The following is a 27,724-nucleotide window of genomic DNA, read 5'->3' as shown; positions in this document are numbered from 1 at the left end:
AGGTTAAGTATAGAGGCACTTGTTCCTTTAAAAATCCATACATCTAGCTGACCCACATAAAAATGTACAACTACACAACTAATGTAGACAAAGAAGCGAATACAGAGACATCCAAGCTGAAAGGTATAACAGAACCGACCACTGTCATGTAGTGAACATTTGAGTGCACTATTAGATTATCTAGAAATGAATCTCTGTGACCTACATGGCAATTATTTCTTTAGACCTCCACATTGGTGTTGTTACAAGAAATGTATTACTAGAAAATCAAATACTTTCTAAGTATTCTGAGCAAAATCAGCTATTTATAATTTCCTTTGGCAAACTGGAAACAGGAATACAACACATTTGACAAGATCACTTGAGTCAGACTTACAAATAAAAAGTTTCCTTTAAAACAATGCATTCCTTCTGTTTTAAAAACACGAATTTAAAAAAGAAATCTGAAGATATGCCACTAGACTAGAATGACTCCTTAAGGTGTATAGTTTGGAATTGAAATGTGCATGCGAAATGGAAATCAATTACGAATCTCAAAGCACCGCTGCATCCAACCGTGTTTTTTTTTGCTTATGGAGGGTTTTAGATTGCCGAAGGTTTAATAAAGAGACAGATTAATACATGGCCACTAGATTTTAAAAACAATATTCCAGACAAGGCCCCTCCCTCCCCCCACCCAAGACAGGAACACGTGCAGCTCCAAACCAGTATCGATCTATTTAAGTCCTCATCAATTGGATATAGCTTGAGACTCGTGCAACAATGACCACAGAACCAATATCTGGGAATATCAGTAGCAAAGGGCCATCTACTGGCATGCAGATTGGACTGGATTGTACCTACTTGAGCAGGACCAACATAGTTTTGCATTTGGCTGGGTTTTGTAGTGATACTGTGGGTTAAAACGATGGAATGGAAGTCAGCTGGATCATTGCCACTGGCTGATATTATTACAAACATTTCCTCCATCACTTTGTTGTTTGTTTCAATCCAGATCAGAAGACGCAAACATGAACATAACTGAAATGGGTCAGCATACATATGTTTCAAGACCTCAGACTTTCCATAGTGCAGCAGTGGCAATATTCACAGCCAATTAGGAGGGAGTTAATGACATTTGCAGTAGAGGCATCACAGTTGTCCCCAGTGTAGCTTTCATTGAAGGTAGGGGAAAAACATGTTCTTGTTTGCTCACCTAGATGCTGCATGAGAGTCGCTTTCAGCAAAGAAGGCGCAAAACATGATGCTTGAAAAGGGTGCCATGGTCCAACCTAATTTATATGTATGATCAGTGTAGTAAGAGCCCCGGTCGGACTGGCATATAAGTCAATCAAGCAGTGCCTCATTCGCTGGCCCGAAAGTGCAGTGTGTGGGCCGTTTTTTTACAGTTTGTGGTCCTGTCTTATGGTCTGCTGGCCCGGTTAGACTGTTGAATTTCATGATAATAAAACAAATTTTGACTAAAGCAATCTCAAATCCATGCGTCTTTACAAGTTTAAACTGCCCCCTTTTTTAACATGGGGCACGTTTTTAGATTTTAATTTACTAATAGGAGCTCCTGGGCCTCTTGTCTGACCCAGTCCGACCCTGGTAATGGCCCAAGGAACTTTGGGGCATATTATCAAGACAGGCGATAAAATTATCGCCGCTTTAGCTGGGCTTGGAATTCCAATTGAAGTCCATGTTAGATGTGAAGGACATCTAACCTGAGCTTCAATTGCAATTCCATAGAGCATATTATCAAGCCCATTATCGCCGTTTTAGCGGCAGTTTTCTGCCGCTAAAGCGCCGATAATTTTATCGCCTGTCTTGATAATATGCCCCTCTGTGAACCAAATTCCCTTCCATAGTGCTGTAGAAGGCAGTATTCCACTCCATAGTGGGTAAAGTAGGAGTAGAGCTTAAGTGCAGAATGGGCTGAACTACCACATTGTGGTAATTTTTATGTGATGTGCAATATAGCCAACAATCTTTCCTTGTTTCTCCAGTCTGTGTGTAAGCAGAGTTGGCCCAGTTCTTGGGAGTAAATAAGAAAACTGAAATCTGAAGTGAAAATCTTTATCCAGATAATCCACATTTCTGGGCAATTAACCAGTTACTCAAGTGGCCAATCTGCCTATCATGTACATTTTCAATATGTGCATGTACAGGAAAGAGAAGGAAAATAGGAAGAAAGGCATGAGAACGGCGAGAGGTCATGTAAAATCTTTGGGAAGGTTGTAGATTCACAACATAGATTTGGATGTGATTTGCCATCCTGCTAGCACTCAGAATGTGCACCAATACACAGTTTTGCAAGTCCACTTAAGAGAGGTTTCAGCATGGGTATGTGGAAAGGCATTCAGCTGCCTCTGTTCTGACCAACCCAAATACAGCAGCCATCTTTATCACCCATGTTATTTTGCCTATGCACAAAGCTGCTGAGGGATCTGGGACCATATATACTAATATATGGTCCCAAAATAGTGATCACAATTTTTAATCAGTATTTTTGTGACCAGTGAAGATTTTTAAGAACTGTCGAATGTATGTACTAATAGGTTGATTCAAAATAATCTGAATCGTAGTGGGTTGAAATCCGACCTACCTCATGGATATTAATGAGTTAGGTCGCAAATTCTGACTCACTACGATTTGTTGCCATCACAGGAATGGTGGCCAACAGACCACCAAGTTTGTGATTGCTTTTGAATAAAAAAAATATATATTTTTTAAACATAGCTTGTTTTCCTAAAAGAAAACAGAAGGCGAAAGAAAAAAGAAAACTTTTTTAGGAGTAAGCAGCGATCCGTCCCCTACTTTTTTTCCCACAAGTGAAAGGATTGACAGTAACTTTATGGGGCTGGTAAAATATTAATGTTTTATGACCTGATTTTGTTTGCAGAACATTAAGCTATACCATAAGGAATCAGTATTTGGAAGGGACTCCCGAAACAGGCTCCTTCCAAATACTGACTCTGTTTAATTTCCTAAACCAATTGTAGTGATTTCGGAAGACTTTTTTGAAGCATTACATTGGCTTAGTACATTTGAATAATAGTTTTAGCATTCAGAAACCCTCTGATTTACTGAATCAGCAGATTTGTGAATGCTAAAACCCTTAGTACGTCTGGCCCTGGTTGCTAAACTAGCCATTCCTGTACACAAATATTCTGACAACACACAATTATAGCACAGGTTCCTCATTACTGATGACGTCAGGTGCCTAAAACTCTTCCTTTATGACATTATGATTTTGGTGGCTAGAATTTTCTTTTTAAACGAAATCCAACAAAACCTGAATTCCTGTTGCAGATCACAAGAACTCTAATTTGCTTGCCTATTTTGTGACCACGGGCATTGCTGTTATGTGGCCAGGGACTGACTTTAGAAATTCATTTTGTAATTGTTCTTCCTAGATCTGTTCCAGATCCTCTTAATTCAGTGCCACTTGTGGCAGCCCTGGAGCTGGAAACTATGGTCATACAACCTAGATACTTTGAGATCTCTACTGGCTGATCCTCAATGGTAGGAGATAGCAGAATAATGTGACTTACTTACAGGAGCGGCACGTGCAGGTAAGAGCTGTGGGGCGGTGTGGGAGGGAACTTGACAGATTACGACATGGGAAAATTAAATATTCATCGTCTGTCAAGTCCTCCCCCCCACCCTGCTCCACCACTCTTACCTCTTCTGGCTGCTCCTGCTTACTTATTTCGCAAAGTTATCTACAAATTATTTGATTTAACGAAGAGGTAGATAGAGAGTAAGTCAAAAGCCATCGCTTAAACCCTTTTTTTCCCTCTGCTCTGTTTTATGTTCATCTTACTCTTTACTCAGCATGCATTGATGTGTTAACTCTGTAGATTAGCATATGAATGAGAGATGCTACATTTCTGTAGCTTAGAGTGACAATTACCACTAGATGTTACAGAGCTGTGCTGACTGCAGCTGATATACTGACACGCGCATCTCTCGATTTCTTCAATAATATAAAATGGCTCTTATTACACGAGTGGCATGTCCAGAAACATAATCAGGACGTTGCCATAGAGGTACTGAGGTAGTGATTTTGGTAAACTGAGGATCACATCATATTTAAAGAAAAAGGCCCTTACACAATGCTTCTGGGCCGTGTAGCCGGTCGTTATACGTAACCCAATGATATTAAGTAAAGTCACTTCTTTACCACTTCAAAACTGTTTACAGGTCTTCTCATTGTACTCATTTCTGTAATGCTTTCCTATGTTTTAAATACTTTTTAATGTGCTACACATTTTTTAAATTACTAAATTTTTATGTATGGCAATGTGATATGTTTGTGTTATGCTGACTTTTAAATGAATATAGACATAAATGAATGAGTGAATAAATAAAGATAATGCTGTAGCTAATTTGTAATATTTGTTTTTAGGGAGATGTTGGAGGAAGAGGACCACCTGGTCCACCAGGACCGCCAGGACCAAGAGTAAGTGGCACACATTATTTCTGTATTTATTTAATCTTTCATCAGTGTCTTGCAAGGTCATATATAACTTTTTCCAAATGACATTTGTGCATTACGTCTTGAACAATGTGCAACTAATCACCTCCGAGCAAAGTGTCATAATATGAGAGCTTCTATCCACAAACCTGCTGCTATCTGTAAGATTCAGAATCCCATTCTGAGTTTGGTGGTAATCATGATCTGACCAAAATACGAGTTGTCAGCCGAACTGGCGTTATACCTACTGTAGAATTACCACACAAAGGTAATGACTGCTTACATCTCGAGAGTGACTCCAATCTGCAAAATAACCTTGTTTCTCGAAGAAACTCTCTTCTGCTCTGTCTGATATGTGTTGCCACAAAATGTCTGTCACAAGTGGCATTCATGTGAAATGTGGCAGTTATTAAATTTGTGGTTTCTAAAAATCTCTAATTTATTTATTTTAGAAAAAATGTTTTACCTACAATTACTTCCTTGATGTATAGTTTTGAGCTCTATTTTGGAATCTCACCTCTAACCGCGAGCCCTCACCCCACGTTATGTTATGCCCTTTAAATGCACATCTACACACTAACTACTTGGGCTTGCTTTCTTTCTTCTAGAACCTTAGGCTTGATGTCTTACTCCTGTCACACAGCTCGCAGCTCCATTGTATTTTCTCAGATGTGTTTAAGTTAAAATTCCTTTTTTTAATGAGCTCACTTCACTTTATCTGTGCACACAAAGTAGTGTGCACAACTTTCAAGCCCACTACTTGAATTGCATTGTTCCTCCTTTCCCCCACTATGTACACCAGCTAATGCTGGGTTTAGATGGTGGTTAGTCTGCCTATGATGTCTTCGTTTAATGCATGATTTTTTTTAATCGATATTTAATGAAATTATTAATGTACAGTGTTTACATGTTACAAAGAAAAATCTCCCTTATTGCCCGCAGCTCATTTATGACCACAATATATGGTTAATGTCATTGCATCACACTTTCATCTTCCGTGGCATTAGTTCATGCACTGATCTAGATTATATGGACCATTTTCAACTGAATAATCAAATGGCTGACTTGCAGGCTCTGAGTATGGCAAGGGCCCTGTGAATATGGTGGTTGCTGCATTCTGTCACAATTGCCCAAGAATCTATGCGGGCCACGTAGGAATCCTGAGCAGGACTTAATTTGAATTGGTGGTTCCAGCACTTATTTTTTCAAATTAGACTTTGACCGATATCAAATGAGAGAAGAACATTAAAGGGGGAAAGAAGAATGAAGAGAAAGACCAGTGACACAAAGAGACAGCGGGATGAAAAAGAATCTGCAAGTGTGAAGTAAAAGTAAAAGTATAGTGGTGGATCAAATAGGTATCGGGTGGAATCAGGACTATGAAGCCTGGGTGTTTGGAAGCCCTGACATTTGTCAGGAACAGAGATGAGCTTCTGAGCAGAACTTTGGGCCCTGGCAAATTATTCTTTTACAAATTAAGCAGTGGCTGAGGGTTGTACGTTTCTTTAAAAGAATATGCCAAAATGGGTCAATTAAGTCTAGTTTTGCACTTCATACAAGATTCTGTAGGAACTGGTCTATGGGTATGTGCTACTACATAAACTGTGTTGTCTCTCTCTAGAACAGAAATCAGCAAAAAGCTTGATAATATAGCTTCCAGTGATGGCTTTTAACTTGATGGGGTAGTTTAAAGGGCACACATGGGCACACTAAGTTCCACCCATCCACAAGCACACATACTCACACCCATCTATTCACAAGCACACACGAGCACACATACACACACCATCCATATCCATCCACACACATACTCGCACACCCATACTGACACCCATCCATTCACAAGTAGATAAGCAAAATATACTCACACCAACCCATTCAATAATACACACACTTACATGAGTACCATTCCAGTGGTAATTCATCATTTTTGGATAGCTTTCCACCCAGACAATTAAATAGGTAATTTGACAAAACCTCTGGGGATGGGGTAGGAATTACCAGTATGGCAGTTTACACACCAAACATAATCCCAATGCAGGAAGCAACTCCTATTATTATATTTACTCCCACATTATAATAAGGTGGAGAATGGTGGCTATTTTCCTTGTAGTACATGTATTTTACCCCAAGTAGTGTTTGCACCTCACAATGTGGTTTTCTTCTATTGTGATGTTCTATTAGAAAAATATAGTGGTGTAAAACTGGGCATTTACACTTTGTACCTTTCACCTTTTTAGGGGACTGTTGCTCTTCACGAAGGTGATCCACTGGTAAGTGTTGTCTGTTTCTGTCTCAAATAAAAAGATTGTGCATATGTTTGAAATTACTAATATCTGTGCCTGTTTATTTTCAGTGTCCCAATGCTTGCCCTCCTGGTCGTTCTGGCTATCCAGGCTTACCTGGAATGAAGGTAAGACAAGTTATTCCAGCCAAACTATCAGTGAAAGTTGCCAAGGAATTCTCAGTGGAAAGTGATTTTATTTCAGTGATATATAACCACAAGGAAGTCTAAGAGCTTACAAGTAGAGGCACACATTTGTTAAGGTTCTTACTTCTGTAACAAATTTGCTAAACGTGTTTCAGTTGAAGACGCTAAGGGGATAGAGTATGCCAGAAGAGGTTTATGATCTGTGTTTTCTACAAATACGATGAGACAGATTTAAATGCCCGGAACTTACTGTCATAAAATTTTCATTTTACTGGTATATTTTTTTAGGGTCATAAAGGAGTAAAAGGAGATGCTGGTGAACCAGGGCGACAAGGCCACAAGGTAAGAAGATTGCTTGTCCCTATTGTGTTCCGTTGTGCACCTTTTTTGCTCTGTTTCTTGGTCTGTTGTGCACCTCTTTTGCTTCGTATTGTGGCCTCAGTTTTGCTGCCCCTGTTCTCTCTTTGGTGCCTCTTTGCTCTACTCTATACCCTTTGTCTTTCTGGCCCCTTTGTTCTGCTTTGTGCTTCTCTGACTGCTTTGTACTGCTTTGATTTTTCTGCCTCCTTTTTCAATTTTGTGCCTTTTTGATTTGGTTTTGTGCCAATTAAATCTGTACTCATGGCCTTTGCCCTCTGACTTTTGTTGTGCCTTTTCTCTTTGGCCTTCCTTTTTCCCACTCATTTCCTCCCCCTCAATACTATTTACCTTTATCCCACTCTCCCACTTCCTTCCTCCACCGCATCTCTCAGCTCTAACCATTGCCCCAGCACTCCTAGGCCCTCCTAAGACCAACTTAATTGCAGCCACCATTTAGGTGCCCCAGCCCCGTAGGACTTACCTGTGCCTGGCCCTCCGACCATGCAAGGGCCATTTGCTTCCAGTACAAGCACCTTTAGGATCCTGCCTTGCTCCTTTCCTGGTGGGTCTCTTTCTGTCTCATTTTCTCATTTTCACTTGCTCTCTGTCATGCTCTTCCTCAGGCTCTGTTTTGAGCTTTCTTTACTCGGGTTTGTGCCCCTTTGCACTCATTGCCCTTTATCCTCTGCCTGTGCCCTTTTGTTGGTGCCTTTACTCGTTGGTCTCTGTTTTTCCCTTGCATTTTTCCTATCACTGTGTGCTCCTTACACAATGCCATTTGGCACAGACTCACATGGACCAAACGCGCCACCCACACAGCACTCCTGCACTCTCATGCAAGGTCCTCAACACCCGCTTGCTCTCAAAACACTCCATGGAGATCTGGGATCTGCTGCACGACCACGTGCCAGACCTTCTGTTCCTCACAGAAGCATGCCTGAACCCAGTCTTGGCATCAGACATCGCTACAGCCATAAAAAATTGTGAGGCAGGACTGGAAGCACTAACCTAGAGGAGGAGCCACTATCATATTCACAGCCACTATCAGCTGTGTCACCACTACAGACACATCAGTCAGCTACATGGAACACCTCACGTTCAAACTACACATGACAGCAAACTTCAGCCTGTGCAGAGCCCTCTTCTACAGACCTCCAAGACCTCGCACCATCTTCATCAGCAACATCATATACTTCTTTACCTCCTTTCATCAGCAACTTTAGCACCTTCATCCTCCTTGGAGACCTGGACTTCCACCTAGAAGACTGTGTTTACCTGAACTCACTGAGCTGCTAGAAAGCTTTGAATATCTCGGCCTCACCCAGAATATGAATTAACCCACTCACACTACCAGACACCTCCTGGACCAGAATTTCAACTCTTTCCACAACATGGTATTCGACAAGTCATCATCAATCACCTAGCCAGACCACGCCCTCATTAGTTTCTGGACTGGACTTCCACTCTACATGTGCACCTGCCCGATTACACCAGTAACCTGCAGGAAGACACCATAACCATCAACAGCTTGATCACCACAGGCTCCACTCAACTGCAAAACAAGAGGAAGAGCCAAACCACAAACCAATTGGAACACAGAAGAATTCAGACTGATAAACATCACTTATAGCAGTTTTAGGTGCCATTGGTGAATGAGCCGAGATGCCATGGACAAAGAAATCTTCACATCCAAGCTGAGGCAATGCCTCCAACAGATCAGGAAACACCACGTGCACAGTACTCGCTGACCACATTGATGACGGTACAACGCAGGTAAATACAGTGCATGCCTTCACCATGCATTTTTTACCTCACATGTTTTTACTACGCATATGCTTTTACAACGCAGGTCATTACCAAGCTCCGTTTTTATATATAAAAACAATGTGTTTGTAGGGGGGACCCCCCAACTTACCTTAAATGTGTGGTAAAGGCATGCGTTGTAAAGGCATACATGTTGTAAAAACATGTGTGGTAAAACATGAATGGTAAAGGCACAATGTAGTAAAATCCTCGTTGTAAAGGCTGTTTCCCTGATGCCGGCACCAACGGCAGCAAGTAAATATTCAGCATCATAATAGACCTCATCGCACCTACAACCACCTCCAGCAACATAACCTGCTCACAAGACCTCTGCAACAAACTCTTGGAATTCTTCTGCAACAAGATCACCTCCATATACTGCAACTTTGACCCTCACATGATCCCAATCTCCCTAGCAACTTAACTCCTCTTCACCCTTGAAGAATAGACTCTGACCTCATGGCCTGCCATCACTATGAATGGGGCTGCTGCCACCATGATATCCACTCATTTCTAAGCCCCCTCGGTCCACTGCCCCCACCATTCCTACACCAAAGGGCTCCTACCTATCGGCAACACCAATTGTACTTCCAAAATGCCTGCTGCCATTTGGTCATATCACATGAAGCTTGCATTTTGCTGCAAATGAGCTGCAAGATAACACATGGTAGCCTCCAATGAGACAAGGGTTTTAAGGTGGCCTACTGGGAACACAGGCATTCCGGTGCCATGTATATTGCCTAATCATTTGATCAGTGAGAGCATCAGGTAAAGTCCTCTAGTCCTCAGACAGAAACAAAGGAAGCCAGCCTCAGAGAACATTGTTGGCCCACAGATTTTCCTCATGTGCCCACACCTCCTGCCAGATGGGTAAGTGGTTAGGGAGGTTGGGAGGACAGCACCTCAGTTGCAGTCAGCAGGTTTTCTGGCAGTGAACAGACCTGCAGTGCAGCAACTTTGGTGACCCAGGATGGCAAGTACCTGGCTTTGCATTGAAGGCCCGACAGAGGCCCCCTGTGGTGCTGCCTCTTTTTCCAAATCCTTGTGCTACCGCCAAATTATTAGGGTCACCCAGTAGATTTCCTGAGCACCTAAAGGAAACTATGCTCTTTTCTGAGAAAAGGAAAACTGGCAATTTTCTCCCACTACTGCCCTTCCCTACTGAATTATCCTCTGGTTGGTGGGAGTGTTTGGATTCAGGCAAACCTGTCAAAGATTTTCTCATCTGCAGGTGTTATATAGATAACCCGGCCCATAACTTGAAAGCAGAACACACCCACAACAATTGGTATTATTTGTCTACAAATCAAGTGCTTCAGCATGCATATGAACATTATAAATAGCTGAGCAATAATTATACAAATTAGGGCAAGGATTAGGTAACTCGTAACTAGGCCTGGGTGGAAAATTCCGTTCCGTTCGCAGAATTTGGGTAATTTCGCGTTCCGCGGAGAACGCCGAGTTCCCAAAAATTCTGCTGTCCACGGTTTCGTGGAATTTTTTGCTTGTTCGCGTTCTCAAAATGCATGTTCGCAAGAAATTTCACCCAATTACGCAAACAGCGCTCGCGAACAGGAAAAAAGCATCGCGAACAAGCAATTCCGCGTGTTCGCGGAGATTTTTTACTGTTTCACAGTGCTTTGCATAGCACGACTGCGCAAATTCCGCCCACCCCTACTCGTAACCATATTTCATCACACTTCTCTAGCCTAAAACCTACATCACTTTCAGCCTAGTGTTTTCTAGCATTGTTGTATTACCTTATCACAATATGCCAAGCCATGCAAAGCCTCCACCATGTTCTTAATTGTGCCATAATGCCTGAAGTCAAAACTCAATATTTCAGCATACTCTCTGGCAACAAGTTAATGTTCCTCCCCTACACTGGTATTTTATATACCTTTTTTATGCAAGCTGCTCTTGTGAGAAAGGGTCAGCTCACACCTGGCTCTGTGCTTTGTTACACAATATTGTGAATACTTATCATTCAGAATGCAAGAATTGTACGGAAGCTAACAGTTACTTTGCCCTTCATTCTTCCAGGTGGAACTTTTGCAAAGTCTTTTCTCCCAGTAGCTGCACTTCAGTTGTTCTTTTCACAAAGAGCTCAAGCGAATTGAAATGTTCTTTTTATGATCTGTTAAACTTGGCCCCAGAAACACATCAGTTGCACACACACACACACACACACACACACGCACGCACGCACGCACACACACACACACACACACGTTGTTCCTTGCACAGCTTGAAAACAAGTCAACCAGCCTCTAGGACCTATACTTATTCCACATAATCCAGTATTGTAAATGTGCAGACATTAATCATTCTAGCATGCAACCAGGCCTGTATTGTATGCAACATAAAAAATAGATGCAGAAGCCTTGGCATCTTCCCAGTAAGCTGGTAAGAGTGAAATGGTGATGGTATGGTTAGGAGGCAGGAAACCTCTGATGAAATTCAGGTATTGGAGCTCCATGAAGGCTCTCATACCCCACCACCCCACCATGCATTTGATGAGAACATTGCAGATGGTTTGGAAGTGTCAAAGGAGGATCTGTCTTAATCTAATAGAGACTGATATTATGTGGGTGATAGATTAGGGGTATTTTTAATCTTGCTCTGTTTATTGACATTTCTCAACTCTTTTTGCAATGTTTGATCACAGGGTGAAGAGGGCGATCAGGGAGGCATTGGAGATGTTGGGACCCAAGGTGCTCCGGTAATGTATTATCTTTGTCACTTAATCCCTCACTTTATGTGATTGCATTTTACCACTAAATAATAACATGGTTGCGAATAAATGCTTTAGAATTATTTCATCAATGTTTTAACTCCTAAAAAGTGATGCCTTTAAAACATGCTGATGATTTGCTGGTTCAAAAATTTTCAGATGTTAATTTCAATGTCCGTAACTGCTGGGCCTCCCCCCGGTGCTGAGCCCTTTTTTGTCTATTTGAGGTTGTTGGCGCTTAGGGCTCCATAACCTTATTCCCATATAAGGTACCCATGCCAAATTTGTGTCCTTTTTCCCAACATTATGGGGATTGGATGCTAAAGGTACCCAGGGTTTGGTGATTTCCCTGGAGGGGATCAAGAAAATAGGCAAAATATAGCCAAAATTTGAGTTTTAGGAAAAAGTAGGGGAAAAGTGCCCCAGATAAAAGTCTGTGTTTTTTCCTACAAATGGCATCCACGTACAGTTTACTGTACTAAAGTCATCATCTTCCCAGCTTTCAGGAACATGCAGAGCTGAATCAGAAAACCTCAGTTTGTACCACAGCTTTGGCATTTTTCTAAGAGGTAGCCTATTTTTCCTATTTTTTGTGCTCTCAACCTACTTCCAGTTTGTGGTGGAAACCAGTGTGAAAATCATTGGTGATCCAGGAAAGCTATATATTTCTGAAAATAAGACAATATTCCAAATTCAGCAAGGGGTCATATGTGTAGATCTGTCAGGGGTTTCCCAAGAAAAATAACTGTTGAAATATAAAAATATTGAAAATGAGTAGGAAAAAACCGGCATTTGTGACAATATTTTCATCTGTAACTTTTTGTCACAATGGCAGATTTACATAAGCAATATACCATTACGTCCAATAGACACTTTTGGTAGTGGGAATATATAGAGTTTGTAGGCTTTCCAAGAACCAAAGGTACCCCAAAGCAAACAACTGAGCTGCACCGTAGAATGGTTTCTCATTGAGGACTGAGTATAGACCAACGTATATAGCAAAATAGGCAGAGTGAAAAATGGGTATCTAGGAAACCTATGTATTTCTAAAATGGACACAAGATATGGCGTTTAGGTACAGTAGTTATTTTCACATCTCTGAATTTGTGGTTAACCGGCACATAGGGAATCCGAGCCAACCTGTACATTTTTGAAAAACAGACACCTACGAGTAACCAGTGTAGGCTGACTTGTGTGGCATACTCCATGTTTTTGCACCCATAATCCATTGCAAACCTCAAACCTTGACTAAAAAATACATTTTCCTCACATTTCTGTGATGGAAAGTTCTGTAATCTATGGGGAGCCACAAATTTCCATCCACCCGGAATTCCCCCAATAAAAATGGTACCTCTCATCTGTGGGTAGGCCTAGTGGCCACAACAGGAAACAGCCCAAAATGCAACATTGATGCATCACATTTTTCCTCTGAAAACTGGCCCTTTTTTCCAATGTGGGTAGCTCTAGATTTTGGTCCCCAGCTCTACCGCCAACCAGGGAAACCCAGCCAAACTACAGTTTTGAAAATGAAATACTTAGGGTTATCAAGGGTGGGCTGACTTGTGGGACTCTCACCAAGTTTATTTTACCTAGAATCCCTTGCAAACTGCAAACTTTGACTATAAAGACACATTTCCTTATATTTCTTGATGGAAAGTTCTGGAATCTGTGGGGAGGCAAAAGTTTCCATCCACCTTAAATTCCCTCAAATCTACCAATAAAAGTAGTACCTCTCTTCTATGGGTAGACCTAGTGGCGACGACAGGAAACTGGCCAAAGGCAACATGGACGCACACATTTTCCACTGAAAACTCACCCTTTTTTCCATTGTGGGTAGCTCTAGAGCTTGGACCCTAGTCCAGCTGGCACCAAGGGAAACATAGCCAACCTGTGCATTTTTTATAACTAGATATCTAAGGGTATCCAGGGTAAATGCGCGTCTCTCACCATGTTTTTTTATTACTCAGAATCCCTTGCAAACCTAAAACTTTGACTAAAAAAACGATTTTTCCTCACATTTCTGTGATGGAAACTTCTGGAATTTGTGGGGAGCCACAAACTTCCATGCACCTGGCATTCCCCTATGTCTCCTGATACAAATGGTACCTCATTTGTATGTATAGGCATAGTGTCCGCGACAGGGACGGCCCAAAACGCAACATGGACGCATCACATTTTTCCACCGAAAACTGACATTTTTTTCTAGTGATAATAGCTCTAGATTTTGGACCCTAGCTCAGGTGGCATCTAGGGAAACCTAGATAACCTGCACATTTGTGAAAACTAGACACCAAGGGGTATTTTTAGTGGGCGTGTGGCTCTCACCAAGATTTTTTACTCAGAATCTCTTGCAAACCTAAAACTTTGACTAAATAAACACATTTTCCTCACATTTCTGTGATAGAATCTTATGGAATCTGTGGGGAGCCACTAATTTTCATACACCTGGCATTCCCCCATGTCCCCTGATACAAATGGTATCTCACTTGTGTGGATAGGCCTAGTGTCCACAACGAGGATGGCCCAAAACGCAACATGGACACATCACATTTTTCCACCGAAAACATATCCTTTTTTTCCAGTGAGGGTAGCTCTAGATTTTGGACCCTAGCTCAGGTGGCACCTAAGGAAACATAGCCAACCTCCATATTTGTGACAACTAGACAACTAGGGGTATTTAGAGTGGGCGTGTGGCTTTCACCACGTTTTCTTTACCCAGAATCCCTAGAAAACCTAAAACTTTGAACCAAAAAAACCACATTTTCCGCACATTTCTGTGATGGAAACTTCTGGAATCTGTAGGGAGCCACAAACTTCTATGCACCATGTCTCCTGATAAAAATGGTACCTCATTTGTGTGGGTAGGTCTAGTGCTGATGAAATGAAATGGCCAAAAAGGCAACTTGGACACATCACATTTATCCACTGAAATCTGAACCTTTTGGTCCAATGTGGGTAGCACTAGATTTTGGTCCTTAGCTCAGACGGCACCTAGTGAAACCTAGCCAACCTCTACAATTTTCAAAACTAGACACTGAGGGATATTTAGAGTGGGTGTTTGGCTTTCACCACGTTTTTTACGCAGAATGCCTTGAAAACTTTAGGAAAAAAACTCACTTTCCTTACAATTCTGTGATGAGAAGTTCTGGATTCAGTGGGTATCTACAAACTTCCATCCACCCGTTATTTTCCCAAGACTCTTGATAAAAAAGGTACCTCACTTCTGTGGGTAGGTCTATTGACTGCAACAGGAAAAAAACCAAAACACAACATGGACAAAAACTGACCATTTTTTTCAAGTGTGGGTAGCTCGACCGGTACCTAGGAAAACCTAGCCATCCTGTACATTTGTAAAAACTAGTCACCTAGGGGTATCCAGGATGGGTTACTCGCATGGCTCTCACCATGTTTTTGTACCCAGAATCCCTTGCAAACCTCAAACTTTGACTAAAAACGCATTTCCCTCACAGTTCTGTGATGTAAAGTTCTGGAATCTGTGGGGAGACAAAACAATTCCATCCCCCAAGTCCCCTGATAAAAATGGTACCTCACGTGTGTGGGTAGGCCTAGTTCCTGTGACAGGAAATGGCCCAAAACACAAAATATACACATCACATTTTTCCACCGAAAACTGACCCTTTTTTTCCAATGTGGGTAGGTCTAGATTTTGGACTCAAGCCTAGCCGGCACCTAGTGAAACCTAGCCAAACTGTACATTTTTGCAAACCAGACACCTAGGAGTAAGGAGGGTGGGATAACTTGCGTGCTTCTCACCACGTTTTCTTTTATCCAAAATCCCTTGCAAATCTCAAACCTTGACTGAAAAACTGATTTTCCTCACATTTTTGTGATGGAAAGTTCTGAGATCTCAAGTGAGGCACAAACTTCCATCCATCCAGCATTCCCCCAACTCTCCCAATAAAATTGGTACCTCACTTGTGTGGGTATGCATTTTGCCTGCGACAGGAAACGGCCAAAACGCAACATGGATGCATCACATTTTTCCACCGAAAACTGACCCTATTTTTCCAATGTGGGTAGCTCTAGATTTTGTACCCTAACTCAGCCGGCACCTAGGGAAACCTAGCTAACATGTACATTTTAAAAACTAGATATATAAGGGTATCCAGGGTGGGCTGACTTCCATGGCTCTCGCCAGGTTATTTTACCCAGAATACCCTGCAAATCTCAAACTTTGACTAAAAAACACATTTTCCTCACATTTATGAGTGATGAAAAGTTCTTGAGTCTGTGGGGAGCCACAAATGTCCATCCACCTGGCACTCTCCCAAGCCTGCAGTTAAAAATGGTACCTCACTTCTGTGAGACTAGTGCAAGCAACAGGGAAGGGCTCAAAGCGTATTATGGAAACATCAAAATTATCTATCATAAAAAGACCAGGTTTTTAAAGGGGGCACCTGCGTTTTTTGGACCCGGGCTTGACAGCCATCTAGGGAAACCTACCAACCCCAACATTTCGGAAAACTAGACACCCGGGGAGTACAGTGAGGTGTGGTTTACGTGGATTCCCCAATGTTTTTTCTTACCCAGAATCCCCAGCAAACCAAACATTTAGCTAAAAAGTCACAATTTCATCCCATAAATACAGACACAACAAACACCCCTTTTCTCCTGAAAAGCAGTAAACCGCCAACTGCTGTGAGGGTTTCAAGCATTTTATTATTCATGTTTTTTTTTATTGTTTGTCATTTCACCCTCTGGGAGGAGCAATCTCCACCCCCTAGGGGAACACCATGTATTTTTTAATAATAATATAAAGCCTGCAGGGGGAGGGGGCCCGCCCACTTACACGAGGGCTGACCCCCCAAACAAAATCCCTGGTGGCTAGGGCCATGTCCTGGCCATGAATTGGGGTCTTGATGCAATCCACAGCCAGGAAATAGTGCCAGGATGGCAGCATTGGAACGGGGAGACACCACTCTTTCCATTGAAGCCTTCCTGACATCTGGGGAGGTTGTTTTGGCCTTTTTCCCCCACTGGAGTGGGAGAGGACTCTCACCTGCTCCTCCTCTCTGCTCCAGTGGGGAAACTGTGATGTCAGCGTGTCTTGCGATGCACTGAAGTCACAAATGGGCGGGCTGGGGCCTGGGAGATTCGCTGAAGTGATTCAGCCTCTTCCCCAGTCATTTAAAAAAAAAGGAAGCCTGCGGTGCTTTGCACTTGAGGATTTTATAAAGCCCTCCCTGGTGTCGGACAATAGCCATTCCACACATCAGGGTGTGTGTGTGTCAGCCATTGGCCGACACACACACACACTTAAAGGATTAAGGATTTTAGTTTGATTAATTTCTCATGTTTGTTTTTTTGTTTTCATGCATTGAAGATCTGCCTAAAAGACCAAAGAACAAATTTACAAAGGGCTTGCATCGCTGTTGCATCATGTAAGGCAACTCAAACCCTTAAGTGAAATTTGCTATATATATGCCACGTAGTGCCACCTTGCGTGGCATAGACAATCTGGAGTAACGCAAGGCAGCGCAAGTCATTTCCTTGTGTTCCCCTGCCCTGGGAAGGCATTCTACAGGTGGAGAATGGGTGTTCCCATGCATTCACCCATTCTGCAGCGCACATAAAAAGCGGAAAAAGCCTCTGAGGATATTTTTATGCACAAAAACAATCCTGGCTGTAAAGCAGGCGCTCTTACACTATGGCACAAGGGAGCATGCAATGGTGCTCAGCTGCACTCAATGCTCCAACACAGGGAGAGGACAGGAATGCGCCTTATCTTACTAGATATGGTGCATTGCTGCCCTGTCATGCAGAGCAGTGCAGCAAGTTGTCTTGCTGGGTTGCGTTGCATGACTTGTTTGTAAATCTGTCCCATAGAGCCTAATTCACAAAAGGCATTTATTAGTATGTGAAGTAGTCCTCCTGTAGTACTACTTCAGGTACAGATAAATTATACTCACTTTTGCACGGACATAGATCTACGTTTACACCTGCCATTTCTCTTATGTGCCAACTTCTCCACTGCAAGGGCACACAGTTCCACATGCCTAGTCCTATGTTTTTGCTATAAATGTGGGAGTGGAAAGATGGAGTGGCTGGATTATGTTTTCTCACTTTGTTTTCTTTCATTTTTTCAGGGTATTCAGGGGTTACGAGGCATCACTGGTGTACAAGGATCAAAGGGTGGAAAAGTAAGTTGGATACTTTTATTTGAGAACTAAGCATCTGCTGAGAACAATAAATGCAGAACCTTGTAATAGATTCATTGTTCTTCAGTTCAAGGATTCTGTTGGAGTAAGTTTTCAGAATCAAATTGAAAATGGCTTTTTCTCATATTATACAAATGGGTTGCTTGTTGATTATGAAGTGGTCAAGCCCTCATTCACAGCCAATAATTAGTATTGTGTATATTCAATAAGGAGCCAATGAAGTTGAAGCTCAGTTTATATATTCAGTTTTCCCAAATTATTGACAGCCCTTACACCTTAGTATGGGTTAGACCTATGCTATAGAGTTTAATTTAGGTTTTATAGTATGACTGGAAATGCTAAGAGGTAAATTTGATTTTATCCCTTAGGAAATCTTTGAAATAAACAAATTTAATTCTGATAGAGACTGGATGTCGATAAATAGAAGAGCAACTTCTTAAGTACACATTATGGTTTAAGCATGAAGTGCTGGAAAATGATGCGTGCCAGAGTATGGAGCCTGCAACTGAGAATTTTACACTGACTTTGTTTTAGACGGTCACCTGGTGGTGTTAATTAGGAGATGGGTGGCTGAGCTTTGGATCAGTGCTGGAGGTTATTGAAAGTTTAAATACACTTGCGGATGATATCCATGTTGATACAATAGATGTTTTTACTGCATTGTATTATTCTTGTTACTTATACTAATCCAGTGTTGTTCTCAGAAAGTGAAGAGCTTGCTTCCTTCTTATTTGGCTAAGAAACCAGTTTTGCCCCTGCCATCTGAAATGTTTGGTGATGAGTGCTGACCTTTCAGTATGAGCTTTAGATAAGGGAATTACATGTTTGTGATAGCTTCTGTTACAGTCAGTCTTTTGTTGACTGTCAGGATAAGTGACACTTTTTCGACCTCTAAATAAAATTGCAGAGGTAAACAGAGCAAAATCAATTTGTTCAGTGTGAATATTTTGTCACAGATGACACTCAGGTTCCCATGTTTAGCAGCTGGGAGGATTTTAAATCCACATTATGATAGTATGTTCGTGGTTAGGAGGTTTTCTGAATTACGATGAGGTTCTAAAACCACAATTTAAATGTATGACTATTTACATTAAGGACGCTCCAAGCGATTAATGCTTCTCTGTGTCTATAGTTTCTATGTTTGGTGACAGCTGCAGATGGTCGAGGGGGTATCCATGTCTGAGATGCTTAAGAAAATATAGGTATTTCAGAAAGGTAGTGATCAAACGATAGAATTATGGATTGTGTTGTGGAGCAGCTTTAGCGTTAAACTGGTTGGGTCAGTGGAGGTATATTCTTGAGGGAGTCCATGTGACTAGGGTTGACCTTAGTATAATTTTCCACAGGTTTTCCTGATTTAATGTTTGTTGATCCTGGGACTGAAGTGTGATGCATGTGTTCTGCTATACTCCCTATAAAACATGGAAAAGGCTTGATAAAGTTCCATGTTTTTTTATTTATTAGTAATTGGGATAAAAAGTGTTGCAAATGGGTTCTGCCCCCATTAGTACACCAGGATTTTTTGTTTTTGATCACTGAGTTATTGAACTCTTTACTGTGGGCGACTCTCACGACCTGAGATTCACTCCCAGTGATTTAGAGACCAATCTGAGTGGGTGTATTGGCTACTTGCCGTGCTGGTCAGAAGGAGAGATAGAGAGATTTGAGATTTAGATATTTATTAAGTGCACGGATACTCAGCTGAGTGTCCCAGCAATGGCTTCAGGTCTATCTGCACAGGCAAACAGTGGTACTATTCCTACTTTCTTCTTTAGCACTAAATCTCCTTACGCCTTCCTAGCGATGTGGGCTCTGAGGTCTTTAAAATTGTCTCTGGGTTCCTGATATTCAAATTTCATTTCCTCTGGATGGCCTTGATCAGAATCTCAAGCTCTGTTGCCTCACAGAGCTTTAAGCAGAACCTAGAGGAATCTTGGTTTGTTTTACAGTATAAAAAGTGTGAAATAACATGCAAGAGACAATGGTCTGTTTCACTTCCACAGACCAGGGCTCAAATCTCTTGAGTTTTACAATGGCTAAGGTCAGTTGCACCGGAGATTACATAAAAAGAATTTGAGAGCATAAACATGCTGTGATCAGTAGTCTTTAGCAGCTCACACAGTTGCAAGATACCACTTAACTCTAACAGTCATCTGGTAATAATTGTCCTTAGATTAGTTTGTGATTGCTTCAATTCTTTTAATAAACAGAAATAATTAGGCACTTATCTGGTTCACTGTGGGATCCCGATCCTCGTTGTCTAGGCTGGTGAAAAGGTCTCCAGCTTTTAACGTGTATCAGAAGTCTCCAAGGATTTGCAGCTCCAGGCATCCACCCACTGGATCCTCAGTGCAAAGCAAGAGGCATTGGGAGGGTGTGGCTTTTATTTCCTGTGAGATTTCGAATTGCTACTGGCCACAAGTCCCTGAAAGCTCCATCACTGCTCTGCGAGCCCGAAGCAGGGGCCAGGTGGAACTGGGAAAGTGGGATTTGCAGCAGTCAACAGAGAATAATAATTGAGGTCAGTGAATAATCAAGGTGCATGCATGCAATGGTTAATTTGTCTCAAGGCCTTATTCTAGAGGTTTTTCCATGATAAGCACAAACCAATGGTGTTGTGCATTCCAGTGGTGCTGCGTACGAAATTACTGGGACCACGATTCACAGGCTGCACCACTATCAGGCACAGGAGTTCCTGACAGTGGGCTCTCTCCCCTTACTCATTCTTTGTCCGCGGTCCTCAACTTCCATGGCCAATAAAGTAATAATGGGTGCCAGGATCCCAGCTCCAAGATCCAGGGTACAGAAGCATGAAGGCAGAGGGAGCCAGGTTACACTCTTCTACACTGTCCCCAGCTGCGCTGCTTGCATACTGGAATCGAAAGGACCCTTGTGCTATCTACGCCGGCAGGAGGGCATTGCATGTGGAGCAACAGGAAAATCAGTGTAAGCTCCCGGGTCGGACTGGGGAACCGTAGCAACAGAAAGTAAAAGTAGAACAAATAAAAAGAAACATGGCATGAAACAGCTATCTCCGCCCGTGTCCCACTCATCTGTTATTTATATAATGCTCAGGCTGAAGCACACAATATTTACCTCCGTGGGCTTTGATTATTTGTTGTTCTTGCTGTGGCGCCCTAGGGAGGGGCAGGGGCACGACCAACACCATTTTGGGTGTGTGGGCGACTGCAGGGGGTGCAGCTACCCCCTCAAGTGATATGTTAAGGAAGCCTCTCTCTATGTTTCCTGGGGCCTCAAGAATATGACCCCTGTAAAGGTCTGCAATTGAGTCAAACATTTCCCAGGCTGGAGATTTTGCTCTTCAACTCAGGAGTGTGAAATCCCTAGTGGTTGGTCCTATAGCTGCATTTAATGTGTCCTGATGAATATAAAATAAAGGCTCTGACATACGATACTTCCATGCTTTATTTAATGTATAATACTGACAATGATATTTGATGAGCATTGCAATACACATATCTTTGATGACTGCATTTAAATCTGTTTATTGGGGCCATTCATTTTAATAGTATTTTCTAATATGTGATTATTGTTTCTGTTGTGACCCCATGACAAAGCCCTTAGGCTTGCCTTATATTTTATTGTAATGACACCTTGACATAGCTAACAGGCATGCCTTATATATTGATGTGGGGACTCCTTGACAAAGCTAATAGCTTTCCCTTACATGTATGTGTTGATTCCTTCGCAAAGCCAATAGGCTTTTTTCATATTGACAAAGTCAATAGGCTTGCTTCATTTAAAATGACAGCTCCTTATATTGTGATGTTGCTTCTGGTATAGGTGCTTGAGGGCATTTTTATTATGGGATACATGGCCCACTATTGGTCAAATGTGGTTCAAGAATGTCATTAACATATTGCCACCTTCCTGATGTATATATTTGGAAATAAATGTGCAGCATTTGGTAGGGTCTGTAATAAATGTACTTTTCCTTTTTCAAAGAAAAAGTGCTGACTGAAAAATGATTTATTGAGTGTTGTTTTTACATAGCTGTGGATGGAGATTACTAGCCCACACTACATCCCCCGATTGAGTCTTGGACTGCTCTGCTTCGTATCCTGAGAGGGGTAAACATAGCTGCCAAGTTTTCGGATTGCTATGTGTGACATTTTCATAATTACAGTGTAATTATGAGTGACGTTTCAACAAGTATGAGTTACACTTTCTTGCGAGCAAAAATCAAGCAATGAAGATGAGAAAAGCATATAAATATCATAAATTAGACGCATTGGAGCACAGAGAAGCTCTGAAGATCTTAAAACTGGTGCAAGCGCCTGTGGTGGCTGACTCAATGAAATTACAATGAAATTATGAAAATGTCACACATAGCAATCTGAAACGTTGGCAGCTATGGTGATTTAACCACTTGGTGCATTCTGGGAGTTGTGGTCTTGATATGCGTCAGTGGACCACTTTGTATAAACGCACTTGAAAACAAAGATCTCCAAAACGAAAGTCTTGGATTGTAAACATGGTGTCCTGCTTACAAGGAACATCTGGCTGATGGTCGATCCTGCTAACGTCCAACATCTCCAGCACCTCATTTGTGCAGGCGGTGGGGTCTCGCACTTTTTTTTATTGGAATGGGGCACATTTTTCATTATTCAGATTTTACCCGGAGTAAGAGATACAGGCAGAAAAAGGAAAAAGAAGAAGGGAGAGGAAAACAGTAAAAAAGGAGAAAGCATGGACGAAAAAGAACCTGTAAAAGAAAGGCAAAGAGACAAGCATTGTGGAGGTGGTGGAAAAAAGAGGCATTAGTTATCCACAGTCTAGGCACCACAGCATTTGGCTGCTCCTGCAGTGGGCCTCTAAGACAATCTTTGTACTACTGTGCTTATTATTTGTTTTGAAATTAGGCACTGTCTCTCTCATTACCTCTCATTTCCAAGAGTTGACAGTCCATTCTTCCCTAGTTCAGGGCATCCCTCCCTCATTGATAATATGTCCTGACTCCCTGGGAGGCTTGGCCTTCACAGGTGCTCTGTGTTAATGGCTCCCCGACTGTGTCCCTTCCCAAGTTGATATTGGTGTCCTCTGTCATAGACTTTGTTTGCTGATCTTTTAGATCCAATGAGGCACGTCTGCGAGTTCTGTGTCATCTGTCCCTGGGTTTATCTCCCGGCTTTGAATGGCCTCATTTCCTGGCCGCCGTGGCCAACTTGTTCCTCAAGGCACACTATGATTGTGGGGAACACGGCTTGCAGCTTGTGGCCTTGCTGGTACAGTGTACAAAGCCACTCCAAGAACCTTGCGAGGCAGGAGAGAAGGACTGGGCGGGAGGGGGGCTCCAGAGAATGGACACTGCGGAGAAGAAGACACGATCCTGGGAGTGTAGGCCATTGTGCTGTCTTTGCTGCAGCCTCACTCGAGCAAAAATGAGTTAGTGCTGAGCCGCCCAAAAATGAGATATTTCTGCCATACTGCAACTTGGTGACAAACCACGCTGAAAACAGTTGAGCAGCCGCATAAGCAACTAGGATTCGTAACCAGACCCTTACTTTTGCAGCAGCTACTGTCATAGAGCCAACTCAGACTGATGGGCCCGCCTGCCCCGATTACTTGCCCCTGAAGCAGCACCGGCCGCGATCCAGGCCTCAAGTCGAGGACAGTGCTGGCGTGGCATTTTGATAATGGCCTCAGTGCTGCGGGACTCACTGCAGTGCTGCAGGCTGCAGTACCTGTTTAGACACTATCACTTTGGTGACAACATCATCACACAGTACTGTCTAGTCCGACTCAAGTGAACAGTTATGCGCGTTGTGAGTACTCAGCAGTAGCTGTCTGCTCAACCGCGCCGGTGTGGGTGAATTAGTTACATTGTAACTTCACCTGTCTGAGCCCCTGAGAGAGCTGAGCCAGCCTGCAAGCTTCACACACTGCGCGCTGCCAGGTTTCTGTCTGTACTGTCTTAATTTAGTAGCGCTACAACCTGATATGAGAGCCCAGCGAGCGTTATATAAATGTGTGACTATCCATTTCAGTGCGGTGATGTGGACCACCACACTGAAATGCGTTAGTCTAATACCTGATGCGTGGTACTTGGCAGGGCTGGGCAAGTGCTACAATTGGGTACTTGGTTCCCAGTCAGAAAATAACTGTGGACCTATTATTTGTGCAGGACTCTAGCTGGACATGCTTAAGTTGAATCTGTGTTTTCCCTTATTTTAGTTTTTAGTTCTATAGTTAGGATTACAATATCAGGATTCAGGCAGATTGAGGCAGATCTTTAAAGCTATCTTGGAGGTTACATTTAAAATTTTCAGTAGATTCATTTGGAGTGTCATTGTTGATATCCAGGACAAATGAAGCATTTATTAACGTAGCTTTTAGTGTTATACTGTTTTCATAGTTTTAGTGATTGAAAGGGTAAGGGGCCAGATTGTGTTTGAGGTGATCTTAGTATGGAAAGATTTTGTCAAACAGAGTTTTCATGAGCCTCATTAAAGAAATATTATCTTCGTAGAAGGATGGAGAGAAATTGGATTTCTAAAATGAGTCAGGTCAGAAGAACTGTCTGTGATTTATTTAATACTTTTATTTTTTTGTGAATGGAATGCTGACTGTGGGTCAGATAGATGAAAAACTAGTCTCAAAATACTGGTTGCAGATTGTGGCAAGTATTTTTTTAAACCAATGTGGAATTTTGCATACCGACATATGTACGAATAGGTCGGTTTGCAAAATTTCAAATTGTAGTGGGTCACTTTCTAACCAACCTCAGTATTCATGAGGCAGATTGCAAACTGCAACCCATTATGATCGGTGGCCATCACAGGTATGGTGCCTGCTGGGGTTAGCAGACCACCACTTCCGTGATCACTTTTTAAATAAAATGGTGTCTTTTTTATCGTAGCTTATTCTCCTTTAATTAAATGGGGCTGTGTTTGAACGAAAGTTCGAAATGCTTTAAAATTTTGTTTGAGAATAGACAGTTGTCACTTGGACCACTGCCTAATCCAACAGACATTTGTAAAAATAGTTTACTAAGGAGGAGTCCTAAAGGCATCCCTTCCCTTTTGTGAATGGGTAACAACCCTATGTTGGGAGATCGTAAAATGTCATTCGTTTGCGACTGGTTGCAAAACAATGATACATATCATAACGAATCATTCTTTGGAAGAGACGGCATGTGACTTCCAAAAAGCAATTCATTATCCCCTTCTAAACCCATTTTGCGATTCAGTAACCTATTACTGAATCACAAACTCTGAGCACTGCAAAAAAACATTTTTGCGATCACAAACTCCAGATTGGAGCTTTTGTGACCACAAAAATGTTCATCTGACTTGATATTATTACAATAATTTTAAGGTAGTTGAGGTTTGTGTTAATATAGCAGGATAATTGTGGACTTTACCGATGTATTTATTTGTGACTGTTGCTAGCAAGTGAGATTATTTAGGAGAAGCGATCTTGTGTTTTCTTGTAGAGTTATTTGTGCCATATTTTCATGGTTAGCTTGGGTACTTTTTTCCTTGAGTAGATTGCTTATTAAGAGACCTTGCCAAACTACGCTTTTTAATAGGATTTTTAGTAGACTGATAACCAACTATACTCTAGCCACCTTTTAATAGTACATCGTATAGAGTTAACATGTTCACTAAATTGTTGGCCATGTGTTACATTAACTGAGGGTGGCTTATGCTTTACTAAAGAGAGAAGCAACATTTTTCTGCACAAAAAGGCAACTGGTTTTGGTTAGATTTCACATGGTCTTCATCTCAATTCAATACAGGAGTATCATGTGGTCATTCCATGCATGTACTGATGAGCTAGATGGTATATAGAGAAGATGAAATCTACGGTGGGACTGTGTGGACTGTGCACAAACTGACACTTAAATCTTTGCAATCCGTGATGACAAACCAACTCACATTTAAAGGTTTGAAATGCCAGTGTATAGTACAAATCACATGCATTCAGTTAGGCATTTACTTACCCTCTTGCCTCACTCACATTTTCTGACGAGGTTTTCTAATGTTGACATTTTTCTAACTGTGAAAACAAGGCTTTCTTACAAAAGCCTAAGACTGCTTTTATTTCAAGAGCAAATTAATTCATATGCACTCACCCCTTTTTAGGTCTTGCCTATAGACTGCTCTAGCTGTCTGTTGTTGAAGACATTTGCTTGCTTCTTGTTTCAAGGCTTTCCATCCTCTTCTAATGTATGTTACTTCCCTGGAACATATATTCTTCTCCATACTTTTGATTGAATGATTTGTATCCTTCAGCAGCTACACATAAGGGAACTACTTTTGTTTTGTTTCCAATTCTCTGAGGGAGTGCGTGTTTTTTGCTCTCTCCTAAGTGTGCTGCTTCCCCCTTTCATCCCAAAGCCTTACTTTTTGTATTCCTCCCTTCGCAAGAACATCCATTGTCTCCCTCACCCCACTGAACTTCTTTTTATCCATCATTCCCCCAGCTCCACCTGCTTCTCCCACCACCTGCCAATGTTTACTGTACTCAAGCTTCATCATCATGCTCTTTTCCCTGCCTTTTTCTACAAAAAATATGCTTCCTTTTTTAGAGCAGCAATTTTCTGCCAGGTCACTCATTTTCACAAAAAAATGCCCTTTGGTGGGCTTTTTGTATTTTTTTATTTACCGCTTACAGATAGATGCTCCCCATCTTGGAGCTGTTAATTAAAAGAGAAAACGAAATGACCTAAGATCATGGCTTTTGGGCATCTTCATCATTGCGCTTTTTGTTGACCATTCAATTTCACACTGGCAAGCAAACTTTTTTTCTCTTTGAGAATGTGGAATACCATTAGCAAAAAGCACTAGCAAAACCAAAATGTCAGGAAACAGCAATACCTATTGGTTTTGCCAGTGCTAGTTATATCATATCCACTGCATTTAGCCACCATCTCGTCACTCATGTCGAAGCTGGAACTTTTATATGGAAACGCTCTGCAGTAAATAATAATGCAGTAAATAATACTAAATAATTGTAACATACCTCAAAATAGTACAGTATGCGTAGAAGATAGATGAGGATCAATCATATTTAGGATACAATTAAAAATGAGGAGATGGGCTTGAGTAAGTTTTGTATTGAGCTCATTTGGGTCTTGATATTCAGTCGTAGCTGATCAAAATATATTTTGTGCTTATAGGCTGCAGACCTGTACAATCTGCACAGTATAGTGTCCTCGATTGTACTGCAAATGTAAATATAGCACTAGTCGATGGATATGAGGTAGGAAGTATGTCCCATTATGTTCGTCCTCTTGTAGATTCACTGTTTTACCGTAGAGATACATTGAACCACATTATGTTTCTGCCACTGAATATTGTACCCACTGTAGGCTTCCTTCTTTATTGCAGGGTGCGCGAGGACTTGATGGGGAACATGGTCCCCAGGGAATAGCAGGTGCAACTGTAAGTAATGTTCTTGTTAACTTTATCTATATTGTAGTTTATTAAACAATAATAATGTAATATAAAAGAGTGAATCATCCAACTGTTTTAGTACATAACTGTTTCTGATCGTATCACCTGACATGCTTCCACAAAGAGAAAACGTAGAAGCATACTTGTATGTCCACACTGTATGTGTATCCTGAGAACTACTAAAACAAGTGTGTACACAGCAGCACAGTCTCTGGTATCCATTCCACATATTATATATGTATAGTGCAAAAACTGAGTACAATAAGGCTTGTAAGACACGATCACATTAACATGAGTGCTTTGCACTTGACAGAGCTGGTATATCAAGGTCAT

The 27,724-nt window shown here is 41.7% G+C and overlaps 1 protein-coding gene across 1 annotated transcript in view; it reads left to right on the top strand.

Annotated features, from left to right (window-relative positions):
• COL9A1 (collagen type IX alpha 1 chain) overlaps nt 1–27,724 on the top strand; it is a 377,557-nt gene that overhangs the window by 233,368 nt on the left and 116,465 nt on the right. The window contains exons 15-21 of the mRNA XM_085610911.1: nt 4,394–4,447; nt 6,703–6,735; nt 6,819–6,875; nt 7,182–7,235; nt 11,725–11,778; nt 17,898–17,951; nt 27,326–27,379. Of these exons, the coding sequence (XP_085467037.1) occupies nt 4,394–4,447; nt 6,703–6,735; nt 6,819–6,875; nt 7,182–7,235; nt 11,725–11,778; nt 17,898–17,951; nt 27,326–27,379 (360 nt within the window). The remainder of the gene's footprint in view (nt 1–4,393; nt 4,448–6,702; nt 6,736–6,818; nt 6,876–7,181; nt 7,236–11,724; nt 11,779–17,897; nt 17,952–27,325; nt 27,380–27,724) is intronic.

Source organism: Triturus cristatus, chromosome 6, assembly GCF_964204655.1.
Source record: "Triturus cristatus chromosome 6, aTriCri1.1, whole genome shotgun sequence".
NCBI classification, from domain to species: Eukaryota; Metazoa; Chordata; class Amphibia; order Caudata; family Salamandridae; genus Triturus; species Triturus cristatus.
This window is presented reverse-complemented; position numbering and strand designations above follow the sequence as displayed.